This window comes from Thunnus thynnus, chromosome 18, assembly GCF_963924715.1.
Source record: "Thunnus thynnus chromosome 18, fThuThy2.1, whole genome shotgun sequence".
Lineage (NCBI taxonomy): Eukaryota > Metazoa > Chordata > Actinopteri > Scombriformes > Scombridae > Thunnus > Thunnus thynnus.
In genome coordinates, this window is record NC_089534.1 from 24295841 (window position 1) to 24323262 (window position 27422).

Genomic DNA, 27422 nt, shown 5'->3' on the forward strand with positions numbered 1-27422 from the left:
TTTGGATCTAGTTTGTATCTCTGAAATACTTGGAAAGCCTTATAGGTCTGGAGCATTTACACAGTATTCAGTGCATAGTGCTTCTGTCATCGGAGAACCAGTATGTGTCAGTATTGATTATGTTTTCAAGGTTTCAAAGTTTCAAGGTTTTTCGGTCTGTCTCAGCCTGGCGCTCTCATGTTTCGGTCAGCTGGCTCTCCACCGAGTCTCCTTTTCCAACACTGAAACAAACGATAACCCAGGAAAGAGTCAAGAATGTCTGACCTAGTGTTCCCTCATTCTTTGATCCGCAGCAATCCAGGTTTACATCTGACTGCTCTAGGGTTTCATTTTTTGCTGGCAAAGCTCTCAACTAGGCCTCTGCTACTTGCTCCCTTTGGAGTCTTTTAAGGATGATACTGTGCTTCAAAACCTGCTTGAGTAACATCATTCTCTTATTTCGCTAATCAGGCCATAAGTGTAGGAGGAAGAGAGGAGTTTTGGCAGTTTCCCAGCTTTGTCCAATCCATTCATTAGCCTCAGACCATACAGCCTAGACTGAAGGGCATACCTACATTCACATTTAGCACAGGAAAACCACTTTACAGATTTCTGATCTGCCAATAATAGATGCATACTGTCTATACCTAGACATATGATGTGACATGTGTATGAGATGTGTAACTGGGCCGTGTTGTCCAGTTCTCTTTCTGTATTCTAGTACATTTTTGAGTTCATATTATTTCATATTATTTTAACTACACTTTCTGTCCTTTGTGAATCCTCTGTTCCTTTATTCTTGCCGTCTGATAATTTCTAATGTGACAGTAATGGAGGTTTGGTGTGCGTTGCAGACAGAGGAAAGATGAGCTGGAGCAGAGGATGTCGTCTCTGCAAGAGAGCAGGAGGGAACTGATGGTACAGCTGGAAGGGCTGATGAAGCTGCTCAAGGTGACACACACACACACATACACACAAACTGACAACGATAGTCCTCAGCATGGTGTAGAGGGCAGGTTTCCCTTCTTTCTCGACACCTCCTCTCTCCTTCTGCACACTACCAGTCCTCGCAGTAACACACTTCACTTTCCCCTCTGCTGTTTCCTCCTTTTATAATTTCACCTTTTCTAGCTCCGACTGTATCTGACCTCTTCTTTTCCATCCTTTTCCTCCCTGTTTCTTTCCGACTGCCCATGTTGTGGCCCTGTAGGATGAGGAACAGCGACAGGCAGTAAGTTTATCCCCCAATTACGTTCAGCCCTAATGTCATGCAGAAATGTGCAATCTCAGAATAAGTCATTTTTTCAAGCAATGTAGAAACTGCTTTGTTTTTTAAGTGGAACCAAAATATTTTGGATCAATAATTTGAGTTACCTTTTTCCAGCAGTCACCAGAACCTTTTTGTAGGTTTTTGTAGGTCATAAGCAATATATAACATTCACAAATCCATCTCTTAGGCACAGGCGGCTGGCTCTTCTCATGCCTCTCCTTCTCGACCCAGCCCATCAACCGTCCGCTCAGTAGGCGCCGCGTCTCCCCAGATGCACATGTACCCCCCTCAAGACTCCCTCGCCGGGGTGGGTGGTGATGTACAAGAGGCCTTTGCTCAAGGTAAGATAGGGATATAGCATGATAAACTTTCGTTCTACTGTAATTACAGGTTTTACACACAGAGATCTTTCATCCATTTCAAAGACACACGAGAGATTTTCCGGTAGGATTTAGTCTTGGTCCACAAAAGGTTTATATATTAATCCACTGCATTTCAGCATGCTAAAAATGTTCTGTATAATTACTTATTATTGTTTTTTATATGATTATTGCTTTGCAGTCCCAGCAGTGTTTACTGCATACATTTATTCAGTCTCTGGTGGATTATAAAGACCTGTGTTGGGTTTAAAATGTAAACCACTTCACAAGAGGCAACAGTTAGGAAGTGGTCTATTTGTCAAGAAGAATGTAATGAGCCCCCCAAATCCTATAACAGCTTTCCCCCAGCTTTTTAAAATAATTGTATGGGTTTTTAATGAGTTCTGTTTATTTTAGATTTGCTTTTGAAAAAAAAAATGTGTAAGAAAGAGAGGATATTACCTCAAAAGTGTTTTAAAGGTATTTTACTTGATCACTTAAATTGTATTGTTTTTCCAATTCACATTACGTCACTGGACATGAGATGAGAGAATTGAGATAAAGTAAATGATAATGCCTCACAAGAACTCAAAAATCAATATATGAAGTCAGTCGTTACCACAAAACAGTTAGTTAATGTAGGTTGAATCTTCATACCACAATGTGTAACACTGGATAATATCTTTTTTAGAAAATTTGTTTGTTTTTGGTTTTTTCATCTCTCTACTCTAGGCCCGAGAAGAAACCTGAGGAACGACCTTCTGGTAGCAGCTGACTCCATCACCAACACTGTGTCCTCACTGGTCAAAGAGCTTCACTCTGGTATACACAAACACACACACACACACACACACACACACATACTGTATATATGAAACTGGTCAAAAGTTGTTTTTTTTCGTCTTTATTTTATAAAATCAAATAATATGTCTTAAGAAAAAGTGAAATTCAGTCTGGCCTGCATTCATATGTTGACTTTTTACCTTCCTTTGGGACTAGATGATGGTCGGGAGGAGGAGGAGAGATTGCTGAACGGGAAGGACAGAGGTAAATTAATCTCTTTTAAGGAGAGAGTTATGATCTTCTCCCTACTCCATGCACTTGCTCTTGCCTTTCTCCATTTATTTTGCTGACACCTCACATTAACACAATCATTTTAAAGCCTTTGGGGTTCACTGATATGGATTTTTGAAGATTGATATCAGTATAACTGAATTAAGACATCTATAACTAGTGCTTGTTCTTATGAGTATGTTTAATTGTTACCTTATCATGTAATAATAATAATAATAATAATAATAATAATAATAATAATAATAATTAGTATAGCACCTTTCACAAAAAATTAAATTCACAAAGTGCTTCACAGGAACAAGAGTTGAAAATAAGACCACAAAAACATACATAGTGTAAAAACATGTGCCACAAGTTAGAATGAAATAAAATAATATATAAATGAATAAAAATAAGAATAAAAAATACAATCAAACAAACAACTCAAGACGACACAAAAGCCAATTTAAAAAGATAGGTCTTCATTAGTTTTTTAAAAGCTTCTACAGAGACTGCTGACCGTATTTGTACAGGGAGAGATTTCACAGGGTTGGAGCCACAAATGCAAAAGTAAGACTAACAGCAAACAATAAAATAACAAGATGATAACATAAATAAGTAATAATAAAAAAAAAAACTGCAAAAACAAAGAACTTTTGCTCCACAAGAACTTTTTTATGTGCTTCAAATGCTGGTGAGAACCAGTAAGCTTTTAATAGCTGAAATCAACTTCCGATTTTGAAAACACAAAATCACATTTGATAAGGGAACAAGAAAGTGCAGGAAACTGAATCTTATTTTACTTCAGCACACATTAAAAGTCGCTCTGGATAACATCATCTGCTATTCTGCCAAGACTTAATGCACTTGTACTTGCGGCTTTTCCTGCTTGTCTTACTGTTAATGTCTGACCGCGTGCACAGCCTCTATACAACTCTACTTATTCTCCAGGTGCTCTCGTCGTTATTGTAGCAAGCTTCATTAACATGCCATCTCATTAGCCGTGCTTTATGGAGCCCCTCCTCTTTACGAGAGGACCGCCTGCAGAGAAGAAGTGATGAAACTACTTCCTGGTCTGCTCCCCAGGCTCAGACTAAAACCTCATTAGAATACTAACCTGCACTACTAACCCGCCGACCCCTGAACAGCCAGACAGGAGGCCAAGGTTCAGCCCCGCATGTTCAATATAGTTAAGTCTTTAAACATATAGAAAAAAATACTCATGTTCAGGCTTTTCAACGATTGAATCTCCTCTCCGGAGTCAGTCAAGTTGTGTAGCACCTGCCAAATACAGTCTTGTTTCATGTTTCTATGCTAAAAACTGGTCTGGTTCTTATTACAGTTCCTGGCAGAAAGCTGTAGCACCTCTGCTAACTGTTAACAAAACTTTGTTTCTCTCTTTAGCAGGTTAAAATGATGGCAGGACAAACAAAAACAGTAAGTGATATCATGTAATCCCCCCTTTTTAACCACGTGATAATAATAAAATCTTAGTAAAGGACTTAGAATAATATCATTTCACATTAATGAATGAGATTGCACTTGTTACCTGATGTGTCAAGTAAATTTTTTAGTTTTTTTCAGTTAGTTCAGACTATTCCTTTAATTCCATACAACATGAATATAAAATCTTGTGAAGGGTTAGTAGTCTTACTGAGCTGTCTCTCTCTCCTCACGCAGAGTGATGTTTCATCACGGCCAAAGAAGACTGACCCTGCTGGGATTAAAGTGTAACTTCTTATATTCATCGTTAACCAGTGGGGATTAGGAGCTCCACTGTCAATCAACCAATCACGATGCTGGACACCAAATGACCGCTGGGTCCCTACTGATGTATAGCTGTGATTCTGTGTTTGTCTTGTCACTGTGGTTTTACTTTTGTTTTGATTTGATCGTGCATAGCTAAACAAGGAATCTGAAGCCTACTGATTTGTACTGTAGCGTGTGTGTGCTCTGCGTTTCGAGGTGCGAGAGGGTCGAGCAAGTGAGAGGGACATTGTGAAGAGACAGAAAGATGTTTTTTTTTTTAAGGAATTTTGTGAAACATAAAAGTGCAGGAAAGTTTCAAGATGGAGATACTGGATGTTATCGGAGTGGAGAGAAAAAGCGAAGGAAAAACAAGAGGGTCAGATGTTAAAAAGACAAGAAGAGAGTTGCAACGTTTTAAGTTTCGGCACTGTGTGCTTAGTATTTATTGTTTTGCTTTGATTTGATTTTTGCCATTTATTCATTTGGTTTGAGCATTTATGTGTACGTGAGTGTGGTCAGGCCCTGCTGAGACGATAAGCTTTAATGGGACATTTCCTGCTGTATCAAGCCCTGCCCCCCTCCCTCCCCGCTTCGGGACTCCTTCGGGATGCAGAGTGGAAAGTTGAAGTCCTAATCCCAGTCCAGGGGCCTCATTTATAAAAGAGTGTGTAGGATCCATACCAAAAGTGGACGTGTACACAAAAAAATGAAAATGACGTGCGCCAAAAAATAATCAGATTTATAAAACCGTGCACGCATGAACGCAAGCATGTTTCCATTTATAAATCACAATCATCTTGAAAATGTGCGCACGTGGACGAACCTCATATCCCACCCCTTTCACTCCCACAGTAAACCATAAATGGTCAATGCAAAAGCCTTCATGAATATTGATGTAGGCAACTTATCGTTCCTGTGGAGAACGGCAGCAGTAACAGAAGAAAGTCTGAGAGGCTGATGGCTGCAGCGGCTGTTAATGCAGTCCGTGCAATAAACTAAACAATTCCCGAAATTAAACAAAGTGGTCAGACATGGAGGTAGATGCCAAGAAGCGCATTGCTGCACAATGTCAGCGTGTGGACTAGTGGAGGCACGGGGACACCGAAGCTCACTGCTTGGTGTTTGTTTAGCATCTACTGTATATAGACAAATACATGACTGATGAGACCACACACTCGATAGCCAACATACAATAAACACTGTATTCATTTATATTTACTCCAAAATCCAGCATACAGATATTTCTCTAATTTATACAGCCCATATATGAGTGCAGGTGGTGAAGATGTGCTAGAGGTGACTGGAGAAGGCAGAGTGTGTGTGACAGCCACCGCCGCGGTGTCTCCAGTCTGACAGCACAGTCTTGTTCACTGCAGCAATTTTACACACAAAAACTACATGAAAAATGAAATCATATTTGGTGATATATGCACAGTATTAAAAGATATTATTAAAAATCTATTAGCGCTCTGTTCTGCAATTCTTTAAAGTTATTTTGATGTCATCTTGTATTTCTACAACTGATGATAATAATTTCATCAGTTAGTTATCGTGGTTGAGGCGAAAAGGAATCACTATATTCACGCTTAATATTGGGGAAAGGCAAGCCAGATTTTCCTGAATCTTGTCTCCTGCGACATTCTGGCATCATCCTGGCATTTCAGCAGCTGTGCTGCTCCACAACTGACCACGGATGTGAGCACCATACAGTCCAGCCCTCTCCTCTGTGCTCTAGTGGTTGGGAATGTGATGGTGAGACAGTGCATTACGCTCAATATTTCATGAATAGTTCAATAATAAATCACAGAAGTAATGGGTTAAGATATTTGAGTTGGCTTATATCTTTTAAAATTGAAAGGTGCTTATGGAATAATTATGGTTCACTACAAGTGCAAGTGACACCGCTAGCTTGAATGTTTATGATAAAGTGGATCTATAATTAAAGTTTGATATTAAGTGAAATTAAATGTGGGAGAGGAATCATTATACAGTCTGGCTTCAATCTACCACCTCACCATCTGCGTGGCCAGTATTCCCTGTCTCCAAATTGTTCTTACACATGGGTCAGAGTTTTGATACAGGTGTGCAAATTCTCCCATCAAGTTTGTTTTTATAAATCCAAACTGTTTCATGGGAAGTGACGCATGTATCTTTCAAGTTCCGTTTTGTGCGTACATAGTGGTTCTAAATGAGGCCCCTGGTGTCTAAAACCTGGATGAGATTAGCGCCAGTATGATAGCAGCTCAGGTTGTCCCAGCCTCTGTGTTTCCTGGTACTGCAGTGGGACTACAGTCAAAGAGGACATATCTGATTACTGCGCTGTGTGTATGTGTGTGTGTGTGTGTGTGTGTAAAAAAAGTGAGAATATGAAACTATTTTCTTCAACAGTAAAGTGTGTTTTTGAAGTATTTATCCCTCAATAATACTCACATTTAAACATTTTCTTTTAAAGGGTCAGTTCACCTAAATTACAAAAACTTCTCTCACTTTCCTCTAGAGCAGTGGTTCCCAACCTGTCGTTAAATCTGAGGGGTCACAAGATGATTGAACAGATATGATAAAATCAGTTATACAAATAATTGTTTCTCTATTTTTTCTTTTTCTTGTGAAATATGGGATACTTTCACCTCTTCAGGAGTTAAAAAAAATCTTGATATTAAATTGCTTACAACTCATGTCTACATTCAAGCTGTCGCCTGTGATGAAAGGTCTCAAGTGCTTCACTTTGAGGAGTCACAAGGCAAATTATTTGTTTGTGGCATTCACAGGAATAAAACTTTTAAAAAAAAACAATAACAAAAACATCTGTTTCCAGAAACACTGTCCTTTCCACTCTGGATAATCCACCGATCACACAGTGAACAGTTTGTACTGGAACTACTTTTTATTGAAGAAATAGTGCCTAAAAATCTGTTTGTTTCCTAATTTGGGTGAAATGATCCTTTAATAACAACCTCAACAACTTCATTGGTTTTTATTGGACGAATTATAGAACAATCAGTTGTAAACATTTTATTGTTGTGTCAGAGAAATTACATTCTTTATCGTCTGCTTGGTATGGAGAATATCTCAGTTTTGATACTACATTACCCATGAGCCTCAGCAGTTGAGATGAACCCAGCCAGAGGTGTTAATCAGAGTCATTCAATATGCCTCCCTGTTATAATCAGAAACAAATCACTACACATCTAAACATCTAAATTTGACTTCTGCCATTAGAAAGAATTAAACTGATATTTTCAGCTCTGTGATTGGATGTCTGTCACTACAATGTTCCCTGGGAGTTGTAGTTGACATCTCTCCTCACATTTTTTACATACAGCCTTGTACCTTTGGCCTCAAGAACCAGATATTTCTATCCCTTTTTTTTTTAAACTGATGATGATTCAACCAGGAGAGTTTATCCTCCATTCAAGCCTTGAAAGTCCTCCAACTGCAAAATTGTCTATGCAAAAACTGAATGAATTTTACTGTACTCAAACTGTAAAATGCATGGGATTGTGGAATTTGATGTGGCTATTGTGGTCAAATTTTAGCCACCCAAACTGCACCCTGCACCCCAAAAATCTTCAGACTGACATCTGTGTGCAAATCAAGCATAAACCAAAGTGACTTACTGAGCTTGTGATAGATTAGATTGATCTTTTTAATGTAACAGCTCTGAGATATTTTTTATCAATAATATGTATTTCAACATTGTCAGGGTTTTGGTATGTGCTCATAGGAAGCTGTACTTTACTGTGTTGTACATTTCTAGATCAGTTTTTTTTTTCCTTCAGATATCGACAGCTCTCCTCAATGTTTGACTGACTGCTTGTGACTGATTAACACATTTTCAGTCCACTGAATGACTGACTGGCAGTATGAATGATTTAATAAAAAAATGAGCCCACATTTTCAGAAATCAAGACTGACAGGACAGACACGTCCTGACATGAATATGTAAAGCACCTTCAGCTCTGAACCTGCCGGAGCTGACGGTGTGAGTGAAAAGTGTTGATTTGTGTTACATCTGCAATAAATAATATTTAACGTCAAACTCAAGAGTTTAATCTGTCTCTGTGACTGTTGGTCTTAACCGCCAGGACACAAAAAACTGGGCAGCAACATAATCACAGGGGTATGTAATGTATAACTCAATAGTTTTTCCATGTCTTTCCTCTACTACAGTATGTCATAACTCTTCCATGACTTCAACATTTTATTCCCTCTTGGTTTTTCTGGTTCCTTCAAAGTTTGTTTTGCTGTACAGTCTGGCCACAAGCATTCTGATGCAATAAATAATGTGAAACAAGTTGGAAAACTACACTCTGCTATATTCCTGGAAAGTGACCCATTTGTAAATGTCCTTGACTTTGCTTGTCTGGAGTACAGCTTTTCTAAATTCCACAATATTGCAGAAATTTCAACACCAGAATCCCAGCAGAAAGATAAACTAGGGGCTTAAAAATCTGAGATGTGCAGCACATGGAAAATGAGGGCATGACTAAACCAGTGATGAAATGTAATTTTACTCAAGTACCGAACTTCAGTATAATTTTGACTGCAGCTCCCCTCGGCTTTATGGAGCTTTATAGCGAGTTCCAGCTCATTGTTTAGCTGTTCGGCTGCAACTTTACTCTTTTGGTTCACTCTGTGCTCTTACAGAGCATTTGTTTGGCTGCAGCAGGCAGCTGTTTTCAGAGAAAAAGCTCTAAAAACCTAGTGTACACTACCTGCTCAGCTCAGAACAGCTAACAGACACAGTTAGAGACTAGCTGGTGAACATAGTGGAGCATTTAGCAGCTAAAGAGCCAGATATTTCCCTCAGGAGTTGGTAGAGAGCAAAAACAGAGCTAAGAGAGTGAATATTGGACTTACATTCACCCGGTGGACAGAAACATGACTCCAAATGAGTGATTATGTTGCTCTGTAACTGCTGAATGTGTAAATAAGCAACTGTTTTCTAACAAGTTAAACATATTAACTTAGAAGTTGATGATACGACAAGTTTCCTGTGCCCCTAAGTGGCAAAAAAAAAGGTTAATGCACGTGTAAGTATGCTCATGTTATGCACTTTATGCTTTATACTTCTCTACATTTCAGAAGGAGTTATTTGACTCCACTACATTTATTTGACAGCTATTGTCACTAGTTACTTTGCAGGCTTTGCACACCCACACAGGTGTTTTCAATTACTCTGGCTGATAAGACCTAGTCAGGTGTAAGTTGTACCAAACTATGTACCCCAGGGTACATAGTTTGATGATGTCAGGAATGATAGCAGGAAAAGTTGTCCCACTCTAAAGCCCAGTTTCAGGAACCAGAGGGAACTAAGCTAGGAACTAAAAGTCCCAGTTGTGCATCTCTGTTCATGTTTAACAGGCAAAACAAAACCAAGAGAAGGGTGAGGGAGATGCTAATGTTTGAACATGCCCACATAGTCCTGAGAAGAGGTCTAATTAGGCATAGTAAATGAAAACACCTGTGTAGGTGAACCATGGAGGCTTTTACGCACAAAATACAGCACCAATCAAAAGTTTAGACACACTTTCTCATTCAAGGGAATGGGAAGTGTGTTTCCAAACCTTTGCCTGGTACTGTATATGAACACTTTATAAAATATGAAGGATTATTATTGACTTCAGTGTGACTATGTAACCTTTGCTGAACAATGTGGTCTCAAGTGGTAGTTAAAGGATAATCAAACACTGAACTTTCTGTAATTTTCCGTAGAATCTTTAATCTGTGACCTTATATAACATAGGATGCTGGTCATACCAGACCAAATAAGGAATGTATTGAGCTCAGCAATGGATTGTTTTATTGCTCATGAATTCAACGTTTCATTTCTAGGAGGATTGTTTTATTTATTCTTTAAAAAGTTACATTACTGTCTTGCTTTAAACTACCAGACTAATAAATAGTTAGAATTTGCTCAACTTTGACCGGCTACAACATTAGAACTGCTTTTAATGCACCACTTGTAACAAATCAATGAAACATACTTACTTTTGAAACTTGACATTACTTTTTCTGGTAATACTTTCACTCATACGATTTTAAATACTGGACTTGAACTTCTAACGGATTATTTTACATTGTGATATTGCTACTTTTATTTAAGTAAAGTGTTGAAACACTTCTTCCACCACTAGACTAAACAATGAGTGTAAGGTTTTGGGATAGTTGTGAAAAAGTGCCTCATCTAAACAACTTGTCACCTATTTTTAAGCTATAACCTACCAGTCTACAAAATCCAAACATGTTAGGATTGTTAGGAATGAATGGGTATTACAAGGGCAGAAGCCTGACAAAGAAAAAAATTATCAGAATAATCTGGGGAGATACTTTTTTTCCCCATCTTCCCGTGATCCAGAGTTTGGGTCATAATAACCCATTTTCTAAAAATAAACACCAGCAGCATTGACTTCAAAAATACACCCAAATTTTCTTCCATGTTAAGACTTTTCAACTTTCTCCCTGATTTAGTGTCCTCATTAGTATGGATGAGTAGTTCTCACTTTTCCCATGAGCTTCGTTCAGAGGTCATGACTGTGTATGCAAGGTGGGGGTGCAGACTATAGACTGAATAAAGGTTATTGAGGTTGTCTGTTGTTCGTGACCTCACTGAGTGCTATAAATAACCCCCCACCCACCACATACACACCACCCAGTGCAGTTATGACCCTGTATAGTAATGTTTTTTTCTTCTCAGAGGTCAAACTGAGTTTAACCTTTTCTTCTAGAGCACCAATTGCAAAAATCAACCAGTTATAATCTGATGAAAATTCAGTTTGAAGTCTTGATCAACAGTTGGAGTAAAAATGAACTCACACTACTATTTTCATCCATCGCCTGCTGTTAAAAATCAGAAAGATCATAAAACTTTTTATTGGTTGCCTTCTCTTTTTTGAAAAATTTTGATATAGTATTGGAGTTGTAAATATTTATAAAAATTCCATTGTGCAAAATCAAATTTGGTTCATAAAGCTTCCAATTTGTTGATATATTTGTAGTCCTCTTGATTCCCAGATTTTTAACACATTATCCATTTTATTTGGTTCCTTTTAAGTCGGAAAACTTCTTGTGTGTCCACTTATACTGCTGTAAATCACTCGTTATGATTTCCACACTTCTCCCTCAGTCTGCGTCATCTGCTCATTCAACATTTACTGCTTTTCCCATGGTTCTTAGAACACCTTTCTCACGGAAGTTAAGAGAGCAGGCTTCAACATGCCGCAGCAGGCTTCAACTTCACCTGTTGAAGAACGTGTGGAGAAATGTAAGAGAGAAGAAATGACTCCACCAAACAGGTAAACATGTTTCATTCACCTGTGCGTTGTAGATGGAGAGACACAACCTAAAAGAAAACTAAACAGAATTGCACAGAAGAAACAAAATCACCCTGTTTCATTTTAATCCTCTAAAGCGAAGCCAATGAGCTGTACAACCATAAAAGTTGGGTTCAAATTCTAATTATTGGTGGATGGTCAAAATTTAAATAGTATTTAAAGATGTTTGCTCGGTGGCAGTAATGTAAAGCTTAGATTTGGACCTCTAGCAGATAGATACAGTTTGCCTTTAGGCAGTTACACACTGACATAAAACATACTGTATATTGTTACAATGAAGTCATATTACCCTTTCCAATCATTATGAGCATGCCCAGACATACACCTGGGTCAAAAATGAGCATGAGCAATGTGTGTTTTATATAATACTGCTACAGTATGATGGATTATTAAGGCCCAAATGCACTGAAAGCGATAATTGACGCGCCTCATTTGATGTGCGTCATTTGATGCTCCTATGGTGCACTGCAGGCATCAGATTTAAAATGCCAACACCACAGAACCAATACAAATTTGTCCTGTTGTTCCTTGTATTTACGGCTATTTTAGTTGTATGTAATGAATGAATGAAAAGGAGAAATGCAGAGGAAAATTGAACTAAGAGCATCTGTTTCCACAGTAAATCATCTGTTGAATGTTTGATGGTTATTTGTGTTTTAGAATGTAACCGCCGTGAAATAATCAGAAAAATAATGTTTTATTTCTCTCATTCACTGCTTTGTTCTACTGCTCGCTCTCCTCGCTTGACCACTGCCGTGCTGTCTCTCTGTCTCTCGCTCGCTGGTGCTATCTCTCTCTTTTTCTGCTTTGGTCGTTGGGTCCTCATTTGACACTTCAAAATCGAAACAAGGTCAGAGTAGGGGTGTCGAGGCAGTTTGACGCACCTCATAACACTTTTGGTGCACGTTTGGCCATTTAAAAAAATAAAACTCTTTTTTTCCAAAATCCACCTCAAGTGAGCGTAAAAACTTTTCTGCGAAATTGAGGGAGTTTTTTGCAAATTTGGGCGTTTCCATTAAGCTTTTTCAATGCGATACTTCAAAATGCGCATGAAAATAGGTTAATGGAAACACGACTTATGTCCATGTTAAACATGGTTAAGGGTCAAAAACTTGAGGTGAATCTGTATAAAAATGCTCCCTGCAAGTCAAAAGCCAGGGCTTCAGCCTGCTCTGAATGCTTCGTTTGCAATGTTACCTTTACTTCCTCATCGAACTAATGTCAGATTGTTCACACATGCCCACAAACAGCCATCTGTTTCGTAGACTTTGTTGCTAAGGTTGTTCACGTTGTCCAATTGCCCAATTGCTCTCTCAACCCAACCGGTCAAAGCAGATGGCCGCCCACCAAGAGCCGGGCTCTGCTTGAGGTTTCTTCCCGTTAAGGGGAGTTTTTCCTTACCGCTGTCGCCAAGTGCTTGCTCATAGGGGAATTGTTGGGTCTCTCTCTCTGTAAATTAAAGAGTACGGTCTAGACTTGCTCCATGTGAAAAGTGCCCTGAGATGACTTTTGTTGTGATTTGGCGCTATATAAATAAAATTAAATTGAACTGAATTGAATTGCAAATTTCAAATCAGATTTGGGCTTGAACATGTATGGATGTATTTGAGAAGTTTCTATTTCAATAAAGAACAAGAAAAAGATGTGAAATCCTACTGCTATAGTTTGTTTATGTAGCCTCTGGCGCTGGCGGAAGCTTCAGGAGCTGGCCAATCAGAATGGAGAGGGCTCATCAGGAGGGGGGCCTTAAAGAGACAGGAGCAGCCTGTTTCAGACAGAGGCTGAACTGAGGGGCTGCATGAAGAGCCAATATAAGATAAATAAGCAGTTTTTTTAAAACTGTAAATCATGCAAAAATACCCCAGTAGAGCCCCAGAATATATATTATAGACCTAGGAGTGTACATGATATGTCCCCTTTAAAACTAGACCAAATCAACTGGATATCTTCCAAAGTTACACCCTTTTTTATTACCAAATTCCTCCTTCTGCAACTCAATAGGAAACACTGTCCAGTAAAACACAAAGAGGGAATTTTGTACCAAAAAGACTATAACTTTGGAAGATATCCAGTTGATTTGATTAACTCTGATTGCTGAAGTCTCATATTACCTTCAGGTACAGTTTGAAAATACATTTTTGCAGTAAATGAGGGCTGTGGATTCACAATAAGCAAAACCCCTTTTCAGTGTTTAGATGGACAGCTGACTATTGTTTGAAGACAGACAGAAAATTTGTGAAACTATCCTTTAAAATTATGAGCTCTTGGGGGACATCCTAGTCAGAGCTGAATTAACCCTCAATGGGGCTCTGGTGCAAAAAATGAACTGTACCCATCTCAACTTTGGGCCCTTCTACAAGATGTGGTTGTAAGATTAGGTAATAATGCAGGTGTTATTTTAAGGCCCTTGTCATTTCAGTTTAAATTGTATTTTTAACAGTGCATACAGTATTATAGTATTATTCACTTTTACCACAAACATCACATTGAGACTGATGCCTTCAGGTCCCCTGAGGGCCTGGGAGCTCAGGGCAGTTGCCTCAGAGCCCGAGAGGTTTAAGGTGGCAAAGTGGGCAGTGGTGGCCTAAAGGTTAGAGACATGAGCCTGTAACCAGAGGGTTGCCAGTTCAATCCCCCGGACCAGCAGAATGAATCTGGGTGGGGAAAGCGGCAGGTGTGCAGCGCTTGCCCCTCCCTCATTACCACCACTGAGGAGCCCTTGAGCAAGGCCCTTAACCTCAACTGCTCCAGTGGCCAGCAGATCAGACTGTGGTTATACTGGGCAGCTTCGAGGTATGAATGTGTGAATGTGCTTATGTGATCAGGGCGTTCCTGAAAAAGAGAGCATTGCTCTCAGAGAAACTCCCCTGAATAAATAAAGGTTAAAAAACAACAACAAAAAAAACATGTGACCACAATGTCCCCAGTTCAAGTCCAGCCTGGGTCCTCTGTTGCATGTTATTGCCAGTGGTGGAAAAGTGTTCAGATCCTTTACTCAGGTAAAAGTACCAATACAGCACTACAGTAATGTGTAAAAAAGTCCTGCATGAAAAATCCTACTACAGTAGAAGTACAAAAGTATTATCAGCTTGATGTAGTTCAAGTATTGCAGTAAAAGTAGTGATTTGGCCCCTCTGACTGATATATTATTATATATGACATCATTAGATTATTAGTACTGAAGCATCAGTGTTTCAGCTACTTTATATACAGTTAGCTACTTTAGTCCAGTGGTTCCTAACCTAGGGGTCGGGTCCCTCCAAAGGGTCACCACATAAATCTGAGGGGTCGTGAGATGATTAATGGGAGAGAAAAGAAGAAAAAACAAAGTTCTGATACATAACTCTTTTCAGTTTTTGGACTTTTTCTCTAATTTTTGATTTGTGGTGAAATATTGGATCATTTGAACATTTATTGAAATGAAACACTGTGAGAAGTTTAGAGGAAAAAAATCACTATTTGGTGAAGCTGTTAACAACTCATAGACATCTGAAATGTGACCCCGACTACACACTGCTTTATGTAAGACGTCAAAAGCCAAAAAGTTTGGAAACCACTGGTTTCATCTTTAACAATGTGTTGTATTTTAAAAGCTTGTTTTATTATCCATTGTGTCAAAACTTCATCTGAAAAGTAACTAAAGCTGTCAAAATAAATGTAGTGGAGTAGAAACTACAATATTTCCCTCTGAAATATGGTGGAGTGGAAGTATGAAGTAGCATCAAATGGAAATACTCAAGTAAAGTACAAGTACTTAAAAGATGTACCTGAGTAAAAGTGCTTAGTTACTTTCCACCACTGGTCTACTATTTAATAAAAAGAAAAATGCTCAGAAATCAGATTAAAAATATATAAGACTAAATGAGGGTTCACCTTTCTCAGTAAATGTGGTGTCACATTGGTTGGTGCAGAATCAACAACCTGTAAAGGAAGGAAATATAAAACAGTCTTAATGATGTCATTACACCTGCTGTCAAATACTCTTAATTTTAAGAAATCACACCTGAACTTAGTCGCTCTGTTGACTGTATGGACGCTGCTGTAGCTGCTAGTCTTTACAGTTTGAGTACACCTGTCTTCTGTGTGTGTGCACGTGCACGCACGCGCGTTTCAGCTTGCAGATAGTCTCTAGTCTCTAGGACCGCGCGGAAACTTTCTCTCCGGTGCAGCAGCCTCTGCGGCTCGTGACAGAGAGAGCAGGCCGGTTTGAGGGAGAGAAAGAGAGAGAGCGAGAGAGAGAGAGAGAGAGAGAGCGAGAGAGAGAGAGAGAGAGAGAGAGAGAGAGAGAGAGAGAACAGGCGGGGGAGCGCGACCCAGCAACGGAGAGAGAAGACCCGGTAGAGCGCGAGGAGGGAGAGGGAGAGAGAGAGAGAGAGAGTGAGAGAGAGAGTGAGAGAGAGAGAGAGTGAACGAGAGGAGAGAGAGCGACGACCGTCAGGGTCCGGGTGCCTGAGGGACGGACGACACGGTAAATATAAACATTACATTTTGGCTCGTGAACGCACACCGGCACCCGTTACAGCCGTTAAGTTAGCGTCAGTAGTCATCTCCTGAAGTCATCGCTCGCGCGCTCCGCAGCCTAAACCGTTGGTTCCGTTTTAGCAGATGATGTGCGCGTGAAACGGAGTGGGTCGGTGCGAGTGAACTTCAGTTCTTTTTGTACGGTGGGAGGAAAATCACGGCAACCGGGCAGCCTATATAACGACTGTATGTTAACGTTGTCCGGTAGAGCGTGCACCCACTCCCAGCGTACCGAGCAGGTAACGTTAAACCGGAGCGCTCCGTCCTCTCACCCACCAGATGCATACGGACACATCAGCGCGCGGAACCGTCGCCTCCGCCGAGAGCGAGCGGAGCGAGCGGTCGGACGGGCACGCGCCTGTCGGGGTTAACGAGTGCATTCGGTCTGAAACGCGCCCCCGTGTGTGTTTTTTACCTGACCCAGTAAAGCTTATCGCCGCTACACACTCAGACACGTGTCTCTCACCGGCTGCCCGCCCCGCGCACACCCCCGCCGGGATTTTACGCCGTTTTTGAGAGGCCGTCCGGTAAAGGCCGCGTGAGGTCGCTCCCAATATTAATTGTCATAAAGCTGGGCCACGTCAAGTGAGCACGAGCAACCACGACATTTCCGGCGTGCACTTTGAAAATAAAAAACTCACTGACGAGCTGAGGTAGACACACATTTGTTTGCCAGCACTGTTCTCCTATAAAATGGTATCAGTTACTTTGAGTACATAGCTATTGTAGAACTGATCAATACATTGGAGCATAAAAATTGATTCTTGACCTTGGAAGTTGTAGTTTGACCATTATTCAACATTTCTAGCTTTTCCCTCATTTTCCAATACTTTTTTTCAGTTTTTGTTAAACAAGGACCATGCACAACAACATTAATCTCAAAATGAGAAGAGATGATTTATGCCAGATTTAGCAATCAGCTAATTTCCATCTGCAACACTATATTGATATTTAAGTTTAAAAAATCAGATAATGACATTATTGCACAATAAACACATGAAATAAACATTTTTGATGATTATTCCTGTTCTATGTTCTTTTTTAAGATATTTGACCAAGCTGTGTAGAGCTCATAGATACATAAATAGTTAGCAGGACATTTTAGAGAAACAGCACTATTTCTAAATGACCTTAAATGTATTTTATTGATTTAAGTACATTTATTTAGGGAGCAGTTGACTTGAATTAATATCCTGTTAAATTGTATTTTATGAATATGTTGTGATTGCTAGTTTTGTGATCATTAAAGATTTTATAAATGGGTGTTTTGTGGAAATGCACACTTACTTGGGTTTCTATGAACATGGACAACTTGAAAAGTGTTCAAAGTTGGGAGCTTCAATTAGAAAATAATGTTAACTGCCTTTAAGAATTAGTTTCTTTGAAATTAAAGATAAGTCACCAATCACCTAGGTATCTGTCAATAAGACTTGATCTGTAAATAAGACTTTATTGATCATCAGTAGGGAAATCCACATCCTGCAGTGGCACAGAAGGCAGGGTAAGAGTTAAAGAAACAGATAAAGACCGATTTAAATGAAATGCATAAAATAAGAAACAAATGGAGATTTTATATTAAATGCTTTTATTGTGAAGACAAATCACCTACTTCCCTGTCATTCACCGTCTGACTCTCACTACCTTGACTCACCTCTGAAGCTTTTTCTCTGCGCAACCATTTCTCCTCCCACCAGTTCAGGCCTCTGCTTGGGCCTTTGACTATTGGTCTAATTTAAAACACTGCTGGCATGAGGACTGGAACAATGTAAATCAGTGTATATAGACTTAGTATAGGAGCATGAGGTGTGTGTGTGTGACCTAAATACGACAAACTTGGAGGAGTTAGTTGGCCTGCAGCCTGGAGCTCGTGCTGGGAGTCCTGAGGGGTGTGGGGTGGATACTGTGCACCCATTTCTGCAGTTTTCCACCCCTGTCTTTCCGCTGGCCTGCTGCCTGTTGTCTTTACAGTAGATGATGTAAGGACACAGCGTGAGGAGTGACATACTGTACAATACATCTCGAGGAAAGCCAGACACATTGGCTGCAGACACACTGTGCTTAAATACAAATCACTTCTGAGATCCAATTTTTTTTTTTTGTTGGGTACATGCAAGCCCAAAATTTTCTGCTCATTTTGTGGTCAGATTGATATCAATATCTGACACCAGTCTGAACAGATCACACTCTTAACAGACACTTACAAAAACAATACACTTGACATGCTCATGCAGAAGTAAAAAAATTACATGAGGCTCCTTTGACTAATGACATCATGTTAACGCTGTGCCATGGCAAAGGAAAATATTTGTTTCTATCTAACTGGCAGGTGTCTGCCAGTTAAATAGAAACAGGACACCTCAGACAAAGATCAGGCCAACAGTTAAATCACTGTTGTACATTTTGTGCAGCTTTGTGTGTCATGAGCAACGACACGTCGACATTCAGCAGTACACTACATGAAAGTGGCTGAGAGTTGTATCTGTATTTTTTGAGTTTAGAAAGCAACTATGATAAAATATGGACCAAATAAAGTTAAAGATCAGCTCCAGACATGTTTTAAGATGTATATAAAACTCTACTCGGGGTAATATTTTGTGTCTGGTATGTTTTTTCCACAAAAAAGTTCAGTTATCTTGTTAAAATCCTTAAGATGACATCTCCTCTTCTCCCTCATTAAAAATGCCAGAATCTATGAAAATTTAAATATTGCTCATTTCGAAAGTTTAACCTCTGGACATAAGATGTTAACGTTTCAAGTTTCCACATCACACTTGTGTAAGTTTAATACTGGACCAGAATCAGATCCAAACTAGTTGTGATGTCACAAATCATGCTCATGCTTAAACTGAGATCTTTGATGAGCTCAGAGAAACTTTCCACTTTCAGCAGATGAATGTGAAAACAGTCCTCTAGTATTAAACTCTGCACATACATCACTCTGCACAGTGAAGCTCAAACATCCAACTGTAGGAACAAGAAAAAAAACAAGAAAAACATATTTTTGACTGGAGGGAGACTTTAAGTTTCAGTGTCTGTTAACTTTCACTTTTTTTTGTTCCACTCTCTGTTTTTTTTTTTCACTCACTCAGTTTCCAACTAGGTAGTGAGGCTATTTAGTGTTTTGATTGGATAGACAGAGAAAGAAAGAATAAGCCTGAACCAAATAGTGGTGAACAGGTGTTTTGTAATGTACAACCCTGTGAACCTCTCAGATGTGCGTTACTGATGGGGTGCATGAAAAGGGTAATATGGCTCATCAAATGGGCAACAGTTTCCCAAGAAATCATCTAATTTGTGTCCATTTGTGTAAACTGAGATTAAACATAGCAACAATATGTATGCTTGATAATATATTACCTGATAATAAAGCTCACTGAAATTCACCTAACTATGAGTTAATATAGTATTGATGAGTTGAGTCGATAATACACTTTAATGTGTCCTGATGTGAAATAAGAGACAAGGGTTGCGGCATTAACCTTGTGTATTATGTTAATTTATTTGGTAGGGCTGCAACTAATGATTATTTTCATAATTAATTATTCTGCTTGATTATTCCCAATCAGTCGTTTGGTCTATAAATTGTCAGAAAATGATGATAAATGTCAGTCATTGTGTCCCAAAGCCCACGAACCAACCTAAGATGTCTTGTTTTGTCCCGACTAACAGTTCACAACCCAAAAATATTCAGTTTACTATCATAGAAGACTAAAGAAACCAGAAAATATTCACGAAAAAATGACTCAAAACGATTAATCAATTGTCAAAATAGATGGCGATTAATTTTCTTTTGATCGACTAATTGATTAATCAACTAATTGTTCTCTAACCTCATTGTATAATGTCCGATACTAGTTTTTCATGTTAAAACTATTCAGTGAGCACAAAACAAGAACAGATACACAGAGAATATGTATTGAGACCAAGCAGGTGTTACACCGTATTCTGTGACCAGTTTGTGAATTTCGATCTTGACAAGATTCCCATGAGGTTTAGGTGATGGTAAACCACTGCAGAGAGGCAGCTGGTCGGTGTTAGGGCAAAGGTTAGGGAAACACCAATCAGGTCACAGAACCTGGTGTAGCAAGAACAGAAAGCTCTCAGGAGGTGTTGAGTGACAGCAGTGCTTCTTTTGCTCACAATCTTAAAATCCACTCACCCTTTTCTTTTTTTGCCTTCCATGCAAACTCAAAGCAGAGCAAACTGTATTGATCAAGAAAGGAAGCATCATGCTGCAGACTCCACCTCTTAAGTAACAGCAGGCTACTTCCCAGTGATTTCCATCAGCTTATTCTTTCATCACAAAGACTTTAACTGTGAACTGATATGAGCTTAACAGCTAGAAATGAGCATTATCTGGTGAAGCTTGTTTGCCAAAAGTTGTTGGTAGACGCCCACTAACTCTCTGGAGTGTACAGAATCATCCAAAAACATCTCTCAACAACTGTGAGAGCAGATTTCCAACTGAATGTTCACCAAATCAGTATTTTACTCTCAAAACTTGTTCTGGGCATAAGAATATGTCCCTGTGCCCTTGTGAAGATTGATTATAGCTTGAATTTCCTTTGTGCCCGCTCAATAGTTTTGTCATTAATTAAGTTAAATATAACAGATAAATGTTAATGAGGGTGATGAGACGAATGAGAGCCAAGATGAGTCACACATCATTGGCTCTCCATTGAACACCCCCCTCAAAGCTCCTCCACTTAGACTTAGTGGATCCACCAACAGCACGAGGTCAGCAGCATGGGGTTATGTGAAAAGTCAAATTGGAGTGTCGTAATTCTGATCTAAAGAAGCAGTTGGTTGATTAATTAACTTATTTTGATATTTGATTGATTGTTTTAAGTCCTTCTTCACTCAAAAATGTGTTTTTCTTCTTGTTCCTGCAGTTGGATGTTTGAGCTTCACTGTGCAGAATGATGTATGTTCAGAGTTTAACACCAGGAGACTGTTTTCACATTTATCTGCTATAAGTGGAAAGTGTCTCTGTGCTCATTTGAAATCTGTTTTTTAGGGGTGGGACTACAAGCATGATTTGTGATGTTACGGCTAGTTTTGAGCCAATTTTGGTTCAATATTCAACTTACACAAGTGTGATGTTGAAACTTGAAGCCTCCACTGCACAAATACTGAGAATCGACTTTACAGAGACATCTTGTGTCCAGCAGTTTAACTTCTGACATGAAATATGTTGTTATATATTTTATACACATCTTAAAACTTGTCTGGAGGGGATCTTTAATGATTTGCTCTTTTCATCCTTCCTCATGTGATCATAAACTGGAATTATTTGGGTTTCTGACTGGTGATCTCTGACATTTTATAGAACAAACGGCTCATTGACTAATCAAGTCAGTTGCATTGCATATTCTGATAGTTCTTGGATTAGTCTATTGGCAGAAAATGAATTGACTAATTTTGATTAATCATTTATCAAACAAATAAGCAAAACATCTGCTGGTTACACTTTCTCAAAGGTGCTGATTTGCAGCTTTTATCTGTTTTTAAAATATCACTTTAAATAATAACTGGCAGTGGGTGATACACCACCATCAGTGTGTGTGTGTCCCTTAACTTTGAGAAAACAAACCTACCTCAGGTTCTGAGATCTTGTGATGGAAATTTTTAACTATGGTTTTATGTTTTCTAGATTAAATGATTCAGTGATTAATCAAAAACCTAAAAAAATAATAATTCTTAGACTCTTCAGACTGAAGTTTTGCCAAAAATCTGATATGTTTAACAGATTTAGGACCATAAACGAAAGTGGCCAAAATCAGGATTGAAAATTCAGCTTCAGTGTGATTTTTTTTTCTGTTTTCCTTATCATTAAAAACAAATCTGTGTCACATTTGAGGGAAAAATTCTTATTTTTGCCACGTTCACCTGCAGTATGAATGCAGCCATTTTGTCTAATGAAATAGGACAGTTTTATCCGGCCACATCAATCACACTGTGACAGCCATGTTGAAAGCTGCCCTGATTCGTGCAGATTCCTTTGAGGAACACCTGCGTGTTTGTGTGTGTGTGTGCGTTAACCTGTTTCAGCTCAGAACTGAAATATTTTCTGCTCTGCATGTGCAGGAGTCCCATCCATCATATAGTACAGTCAATGGAGACACACACACACATACACACCTGTAGTACAGCTTTGACCTCAATGCTCTGTGTGTGTGTGTGTGTGTGTGTGTGAAAGGGTGAACAAAAGGTACATAGAGCAAAGAGAGGAAGGAAGAAACACAGGGTAGCAAAATGTCAGCCCGATACCGAGAATGCTATCTTACTCAGAATTCACAAATGTCCTCTCATATTCACTCATGTCATGGTGTGTGTGTTTATTCTCTGTCTACTCCCAGGAGAGGGCGAGGACCGACTGAACGAGTGATCATCCGACCAACTGAGCGACTGACAGACAGACAGATTGAATGACGCTGCACCTGGTGCTTCTGAGGGCCTTTCCCATGTTTTGATTTGCTCCATTTTTTACTTTCTAAACTTGGTTTTACCGAGCCGCTCCTTGCCATGCCGTCCAACAGTCCTGCTGCCGCCGAACCGGCTCAGACGCCAGAGAACGAAACCTCCAATGATGTGGTGAGAAACATGGATTATTGTTATTATATCGTTTTTGAATACACTTAAACAATTTGAGTGAGTAGTTGTGTATCACAGCTACTGTTTAGCATTATAGCTATGACTACCGTTATTATCACTACAATACTGTAATTAACCATTTTTAAAAAAACAAGGATTTCTCTCTTACATGAGTTGTATTCAGAACTACTTGCACTTTATTGTCTTTTTACTTCTTGTCTGTTTGTTATTTTATTAATGTATTAATGTATTCGCCTTTGCACTGAAGGGATGCAGTTTTGTTCTCTTGCAATTGTATATGGGGAGAATGACAAGAAATTCTACCCTGAATCCTTGAACCTTTATCGATTTAATGATTAGTTTTAATTAAAAGTGTATTATCATTACAGTGACACACTCCAGCCTCCATAAAATCACCTTTTTATGCCTCGGCGCTGGCGACAGCGGTGGCCGGAGGCATTAGGTTTTTGGGGTATCGTCTGTCTGTCCGTCGCGTTCTCGTTGAGCATGATATCTGGTAATTCCTTCAGATTTGGCACAAACGTCCACTTTGACTCAAGGATGAACTGATTAGAATTTGGCGGTAAAGTTCAAAGGTCACTGTGACCTCACAAAATATGTTTTCGGCCATAACTCTAGAATTCATATGCTAATTATGATAATGTTTCACACAAATGTTTAATAGGATAAAAGGATGAAATGATAACATTTTACATCCAAAAAGGTCAAAGGTCAACTTCACTGTGACATCATAATGTTCTGCAAAAACATTTTCTGGACATTATTCAACGCCATAACTCAAGAACAGAAGGATAGATTATGACCATATTTCACATTTGTTCAGATACTGAATTGGTGACACTAATCTTGGTTCCCACCTTGAAACTGTGGTGATTGTTTAGATCTTCTGTGCTGCGATGTGTGTGAAGCATCCACGTTTTAGAATTTGTAGCTCCTTTACAACAACATCCATATCCGAAACATTGTCTGCTGTCATGGCTACAACTTTGTGTTCTATCAGAATCAGCTTTATTGGCCAAATGTGAACACATACAAGGAAAATACACTTAATTAATACTTTTTATTAAACTCCTTCAGTATCTTCACTACAAACATTAAATGAGTCTGGAGAGACATGGATGTAAACTGCAACTTAACTGGTTGGTGGAGGCATACACCCACAAGATGGTATTTATAGTTTTAAGGATAAAAGACTACGGCTTTTCTTTTATAGTATTGATGCATTAAACTGTGAGCAGTATTTGAGTCTACAGGTGACACAAAGTAATGTATATATTGTTGTGTAATATAAATTATGGTACTCCATCCAGTGGAAGTCATTATAGTGTGGAGCCAAATTGTCTGCATGCAGTAGCTTAATCTGCAACATAACCTGTAACAGTACAGTCATCCGATCAATGGTTTGGAATAAAAATTACATTTTCTACTGTAATGTAGTAAAACTCACAAAATGGAAATACTCAAGTAAAGTACTAGTATTATAAAATTGTTTTGACGTCAAGCACTTCGATAAATACACTCAGTCCACGTTTGACTCATAACACCATGACCACTACTACTATTGCTACCTCAGCTTTTAAAACATTGCTTCTATTACAGTTACTATTGCTGCTTATTTTATACATATTATATTACTAGTTCAGTTATTTTTGCAGTCACAGCTATTATTACAACCACCACCACTTTTACTACAGCTATCATTATCACTACTACTCTGACTTCTAAGCCAACAGTTGAGAGCTTTTTTTAGCCAACACACATACAATTTGACTGTGTGTGTGTGTGTCAGTAATTATTAAACTTAAGGTTATTTATTTACATTCACTTCAGGCCTTTGTGCATTCCAAACACTCACCCGACCACATGCAGGTGAGGCAAGTCTCAAACAGTCTTTTTTTTTTTCTACACAAATGAGCATGCACACACACACACACACACACACACACACACACACACACACACACACACACACGCACAAACACACACATTAACACACAGTCAGACATACACAAGGTGAAAAATGGCTCCTTTCATTTGTGCCCCCCAGATCCCAGGGCAGCCCTCGTAAATCTGCAAGAAGTTCATTCTATAGTGCTGCTATATAAAGGCCCGTCTCTCTTACTTCCACATTCACACACTGGCAATGAGCCAACCCGGACAAAGTTTCCCTTATAGAGTTTGTTGTGCTCTTTAACTTCCTGAGACTTAACTCACTCTCAGAGTAAAGAAAAGCTCGGAGAGAAATCGGAGTAAGTCATAGTTTGGAGACAGAGATGAAGACATGTTGGAGATAGGAGAATAAAGGTGTGCAAGGTTTCACAGATCCCAGTTATAATCCATTTTACATGACAGAAGCCACTGTTCAAATTTTAACTTTTATATTTAGACATTTTTTATAGCTTGAAAATGGACTCATTGTTATAAAAACCTATTTCAGTCAATGCACTGATCACAGCACAACACTAAAGGTAGGCTTGAACAAAATAGTTCATACAAAGTGTTGTTTAACCACATCTAAATGCAAAAGTGTTCATAAGCTGTTCCAAATGGTAACATACGAAGGCGTTGCATAAAGCCTGTCATCATAGAGGGGGACAAGACACGATTAAATGTGCAAATGGATGCCTTCTTCTTGAAGGCATTCATGGTGTTCCCCTTGATTGTACACACAAAAAGTGTTGGATGTAGCTGTATAAAGAATGAAAAGAGAGAACTTGAGAGAGAAGTTCAAACCTCCACATACCTGGCCAGTACCTGGCCTGCATTAAGTGTGCGTGATTGTTCGATTTTCTGTTTTGGAAACCTACAAAAATTATGTAGCCATCAGATAGGTGCAGGGAAAGGTGGATTAAGACGCCTCTTTTGATGATCTGACAGGCAATTTGTTTGAAGCATACTGACGCATTAACTTGGACAGTGTTACGAGAATGACTAGTAGTTAGGTTTCTGGCGTGTCTAGGGAAAGTTCATTCTCTAACATGAAGTGTGTGGTTGGAAACAAGGCTGGCTGGCAGTGAGCTGTGTGTAGGGCTTACCTCCAGTCAGCAACAGTGGCTAGCTTTAGCCAGGAGCTCCCCATGAGCAGCCAGCACAGACGGCGTCAGTAGACAGTTCTTGTTAAAGTTTTTTTGTGGTTGGTGGTTTGTCCCAGAACGAAAAACAAAGCTGGAGGTAGATGGCTTGCTGGTTTCACGGCTAAAGACAAAAGTTAATGCGGTGTCTATTGTTTCATTCTCATGGCTGTTCAGTGTCAAAATCACTTCTGGAAGCTGTTACCCAGAAGCCTTATCACACCTGTGCCACTGGGTTAATTGATAAGCCCCGCCCTCTACCAGCCAGTTAAAAAGAAAGAAGGAACTGCTAATGATTTCTAAAGAGCATACTACTCAACTTCACAGGCGGCCTCAGTCATCTTTTCTGCTTTAAAGGCTTAAAGATCCCCTCAAGACAGGTTTGGGACATAAAAATACTCTGCTTTGAACAATAATTTGTGTCTGATATTGTTTTTCTATAAAAAAGTAATTACCACATTAAAATCCTTAAAATGGCATCTACTCCTTCTCCCTCATTAAAAATCCAGAATCTATGAATATGCAAATATTTTTAATTTCAGAAGTTTAACTGCTGGAAACAAGATGTCTCCTGTAAAGTCCATTCTCAGTATATGTATATATAGTATATATAGTATAGTATATATGTGTACTGAAGGCTTCCACATCACACTTGTGTAAGTTGCATATTGGACCAGGATTGACTTCCAAACAAGTTGTGATGTCACAAATCCTGTTCATAGGCCTTAAAAATCAGATTTTCAGTGAGCACAGAGAAGATTTCCACTTTCAGCAGTTCAATGAGGAGAGATCAGTTGAAAGTGAATAACAATGTTTAGTGTGATAAGCAACACATTTTGGCGACTGTTGATATGTGGCATTTTCATATCAGCCCTTATGAAGATAGGAGATAGGACATGATCCCCCAGAGTCTAGACGCTGGTGGTGGAGGAATGGAGCCAGCAGATAGTTGATGGACCTTTGGCTGGATTTCTCTGGACAACATGGAGGTCATGATGGTGAAGGGGAGGAGATGGGTTGCACAATAGTGGGTCTGAAAGACAGTGTGGAATTGAGAAAGAAGGGCTTTTGACAGTGTGGGAAGGTGGAAGTGACAGGGAAATTCAACAGAAGGAAATAGCAACATTCCCCCATGATATTTAAAGGCGGAGTATAAGGATAGAAATCTTCTTTATTGAACTTATGCCAACGATTCATATGAATGTGAAAACAGCCTTCTAGTGTCAAACTCAAATGCTCAGTGAAGCTCAAACATCCAATTCTAGGAACAAGAAAAGTATATTTTTGAGTGGAGGGGGACTTTAAGTATGCTTGAAACAAACTAGGTTGTACAAGTATACCTTTTCCGAATGGCCAACACATGTCATGATAGACTCCTCCTGGCAGTATCACCCTACCTCCCTCATCTCTGTCCAAGAAATCTGGATTTTGTGAATCTTTGTAGTGTTGATGCAATGGATTTTTTCAAATG

The 27422-nt window shown here is 39.1% G+C and overlaps 2 protein-coding genes across 15 annotated transcripts in view; both read left to right on the forward strand.

The window, feature by feature from the left end:
• LOC137169783 (dystrobrevin beta-like) overlaps positions 1 to 6757 on the forward strand; it is a 32712-nt gene extending 25955 nt beyond the window's left edge. For 4 of the 8 annotated variants that reach the window (XM_067573134.1, XM_067573138.1, XM_067573142.1 and 1 more), the window contains 7 exons: positions 834 to 930; positions 1190 to 1210; positions 1437 to 1590; positions 2341 to 2430; positions 2608 to 2655; positions 4066 to 4102; positions 4342 to 6757. In XM_067573134.1, coding sequence (XP_067429235.1) covers positions 834 to 930; positions 1190 to 1210; positions 1437 to 1590; positions 2341 to 2430; positions 2608 to 2655; positions 4066 to 4073 — 418 coding nt within the window. In that variant the 3' untranslated portion in view covers positions 4074 to 4102; positions 4342 to 6757. The remainder of the gene's footprint in view (positions 1 to 833; positions 931 to 1189; positions 1211 to 1436; positions 1591 to 2340; positions 2431 to 2607; positions 2656 to 4065; positions 4103 to 4341) is intronic. The other 4 variants (XM_067573139.1, XM_067573140.1, XM_067573137.1 and 1 more) reach the window with 4 other exon arrangements.
• Positions 6758 to 15953: 9196 nt separating this feature from the next.
• LOC137169352 (DNA (cytosine-5)-methyltransferase 3A-like) overlaps positions 15954 to 27422 on the forward strand; it is a 66304-nt gene continuing 54835 nt past the window's right edge. For 2 of the 7 annotated variants that reach the window (XM_067572471.1, XM_067572472.1), the window contains exons 1-2: positions 15954 to 16212; positions 22625 to 22859. In XM_067572471.1, coding sequence (XP_067428572.1) covers positions 22791 to 22859 — 69 coding nt within the window. In that variant the 5' untranslated portion in view covers positions 15954 to 16212; positions 22625 to 22790. The remainder of the gene's footprint in view (positions 16213 to 22624; positions 22860 to 27422) is intronic. The other 5 variants (XM_067572466.1, XM_067572470.1, XM_067572468.1 and 2 more) reach the window with 4 other exon arrangements.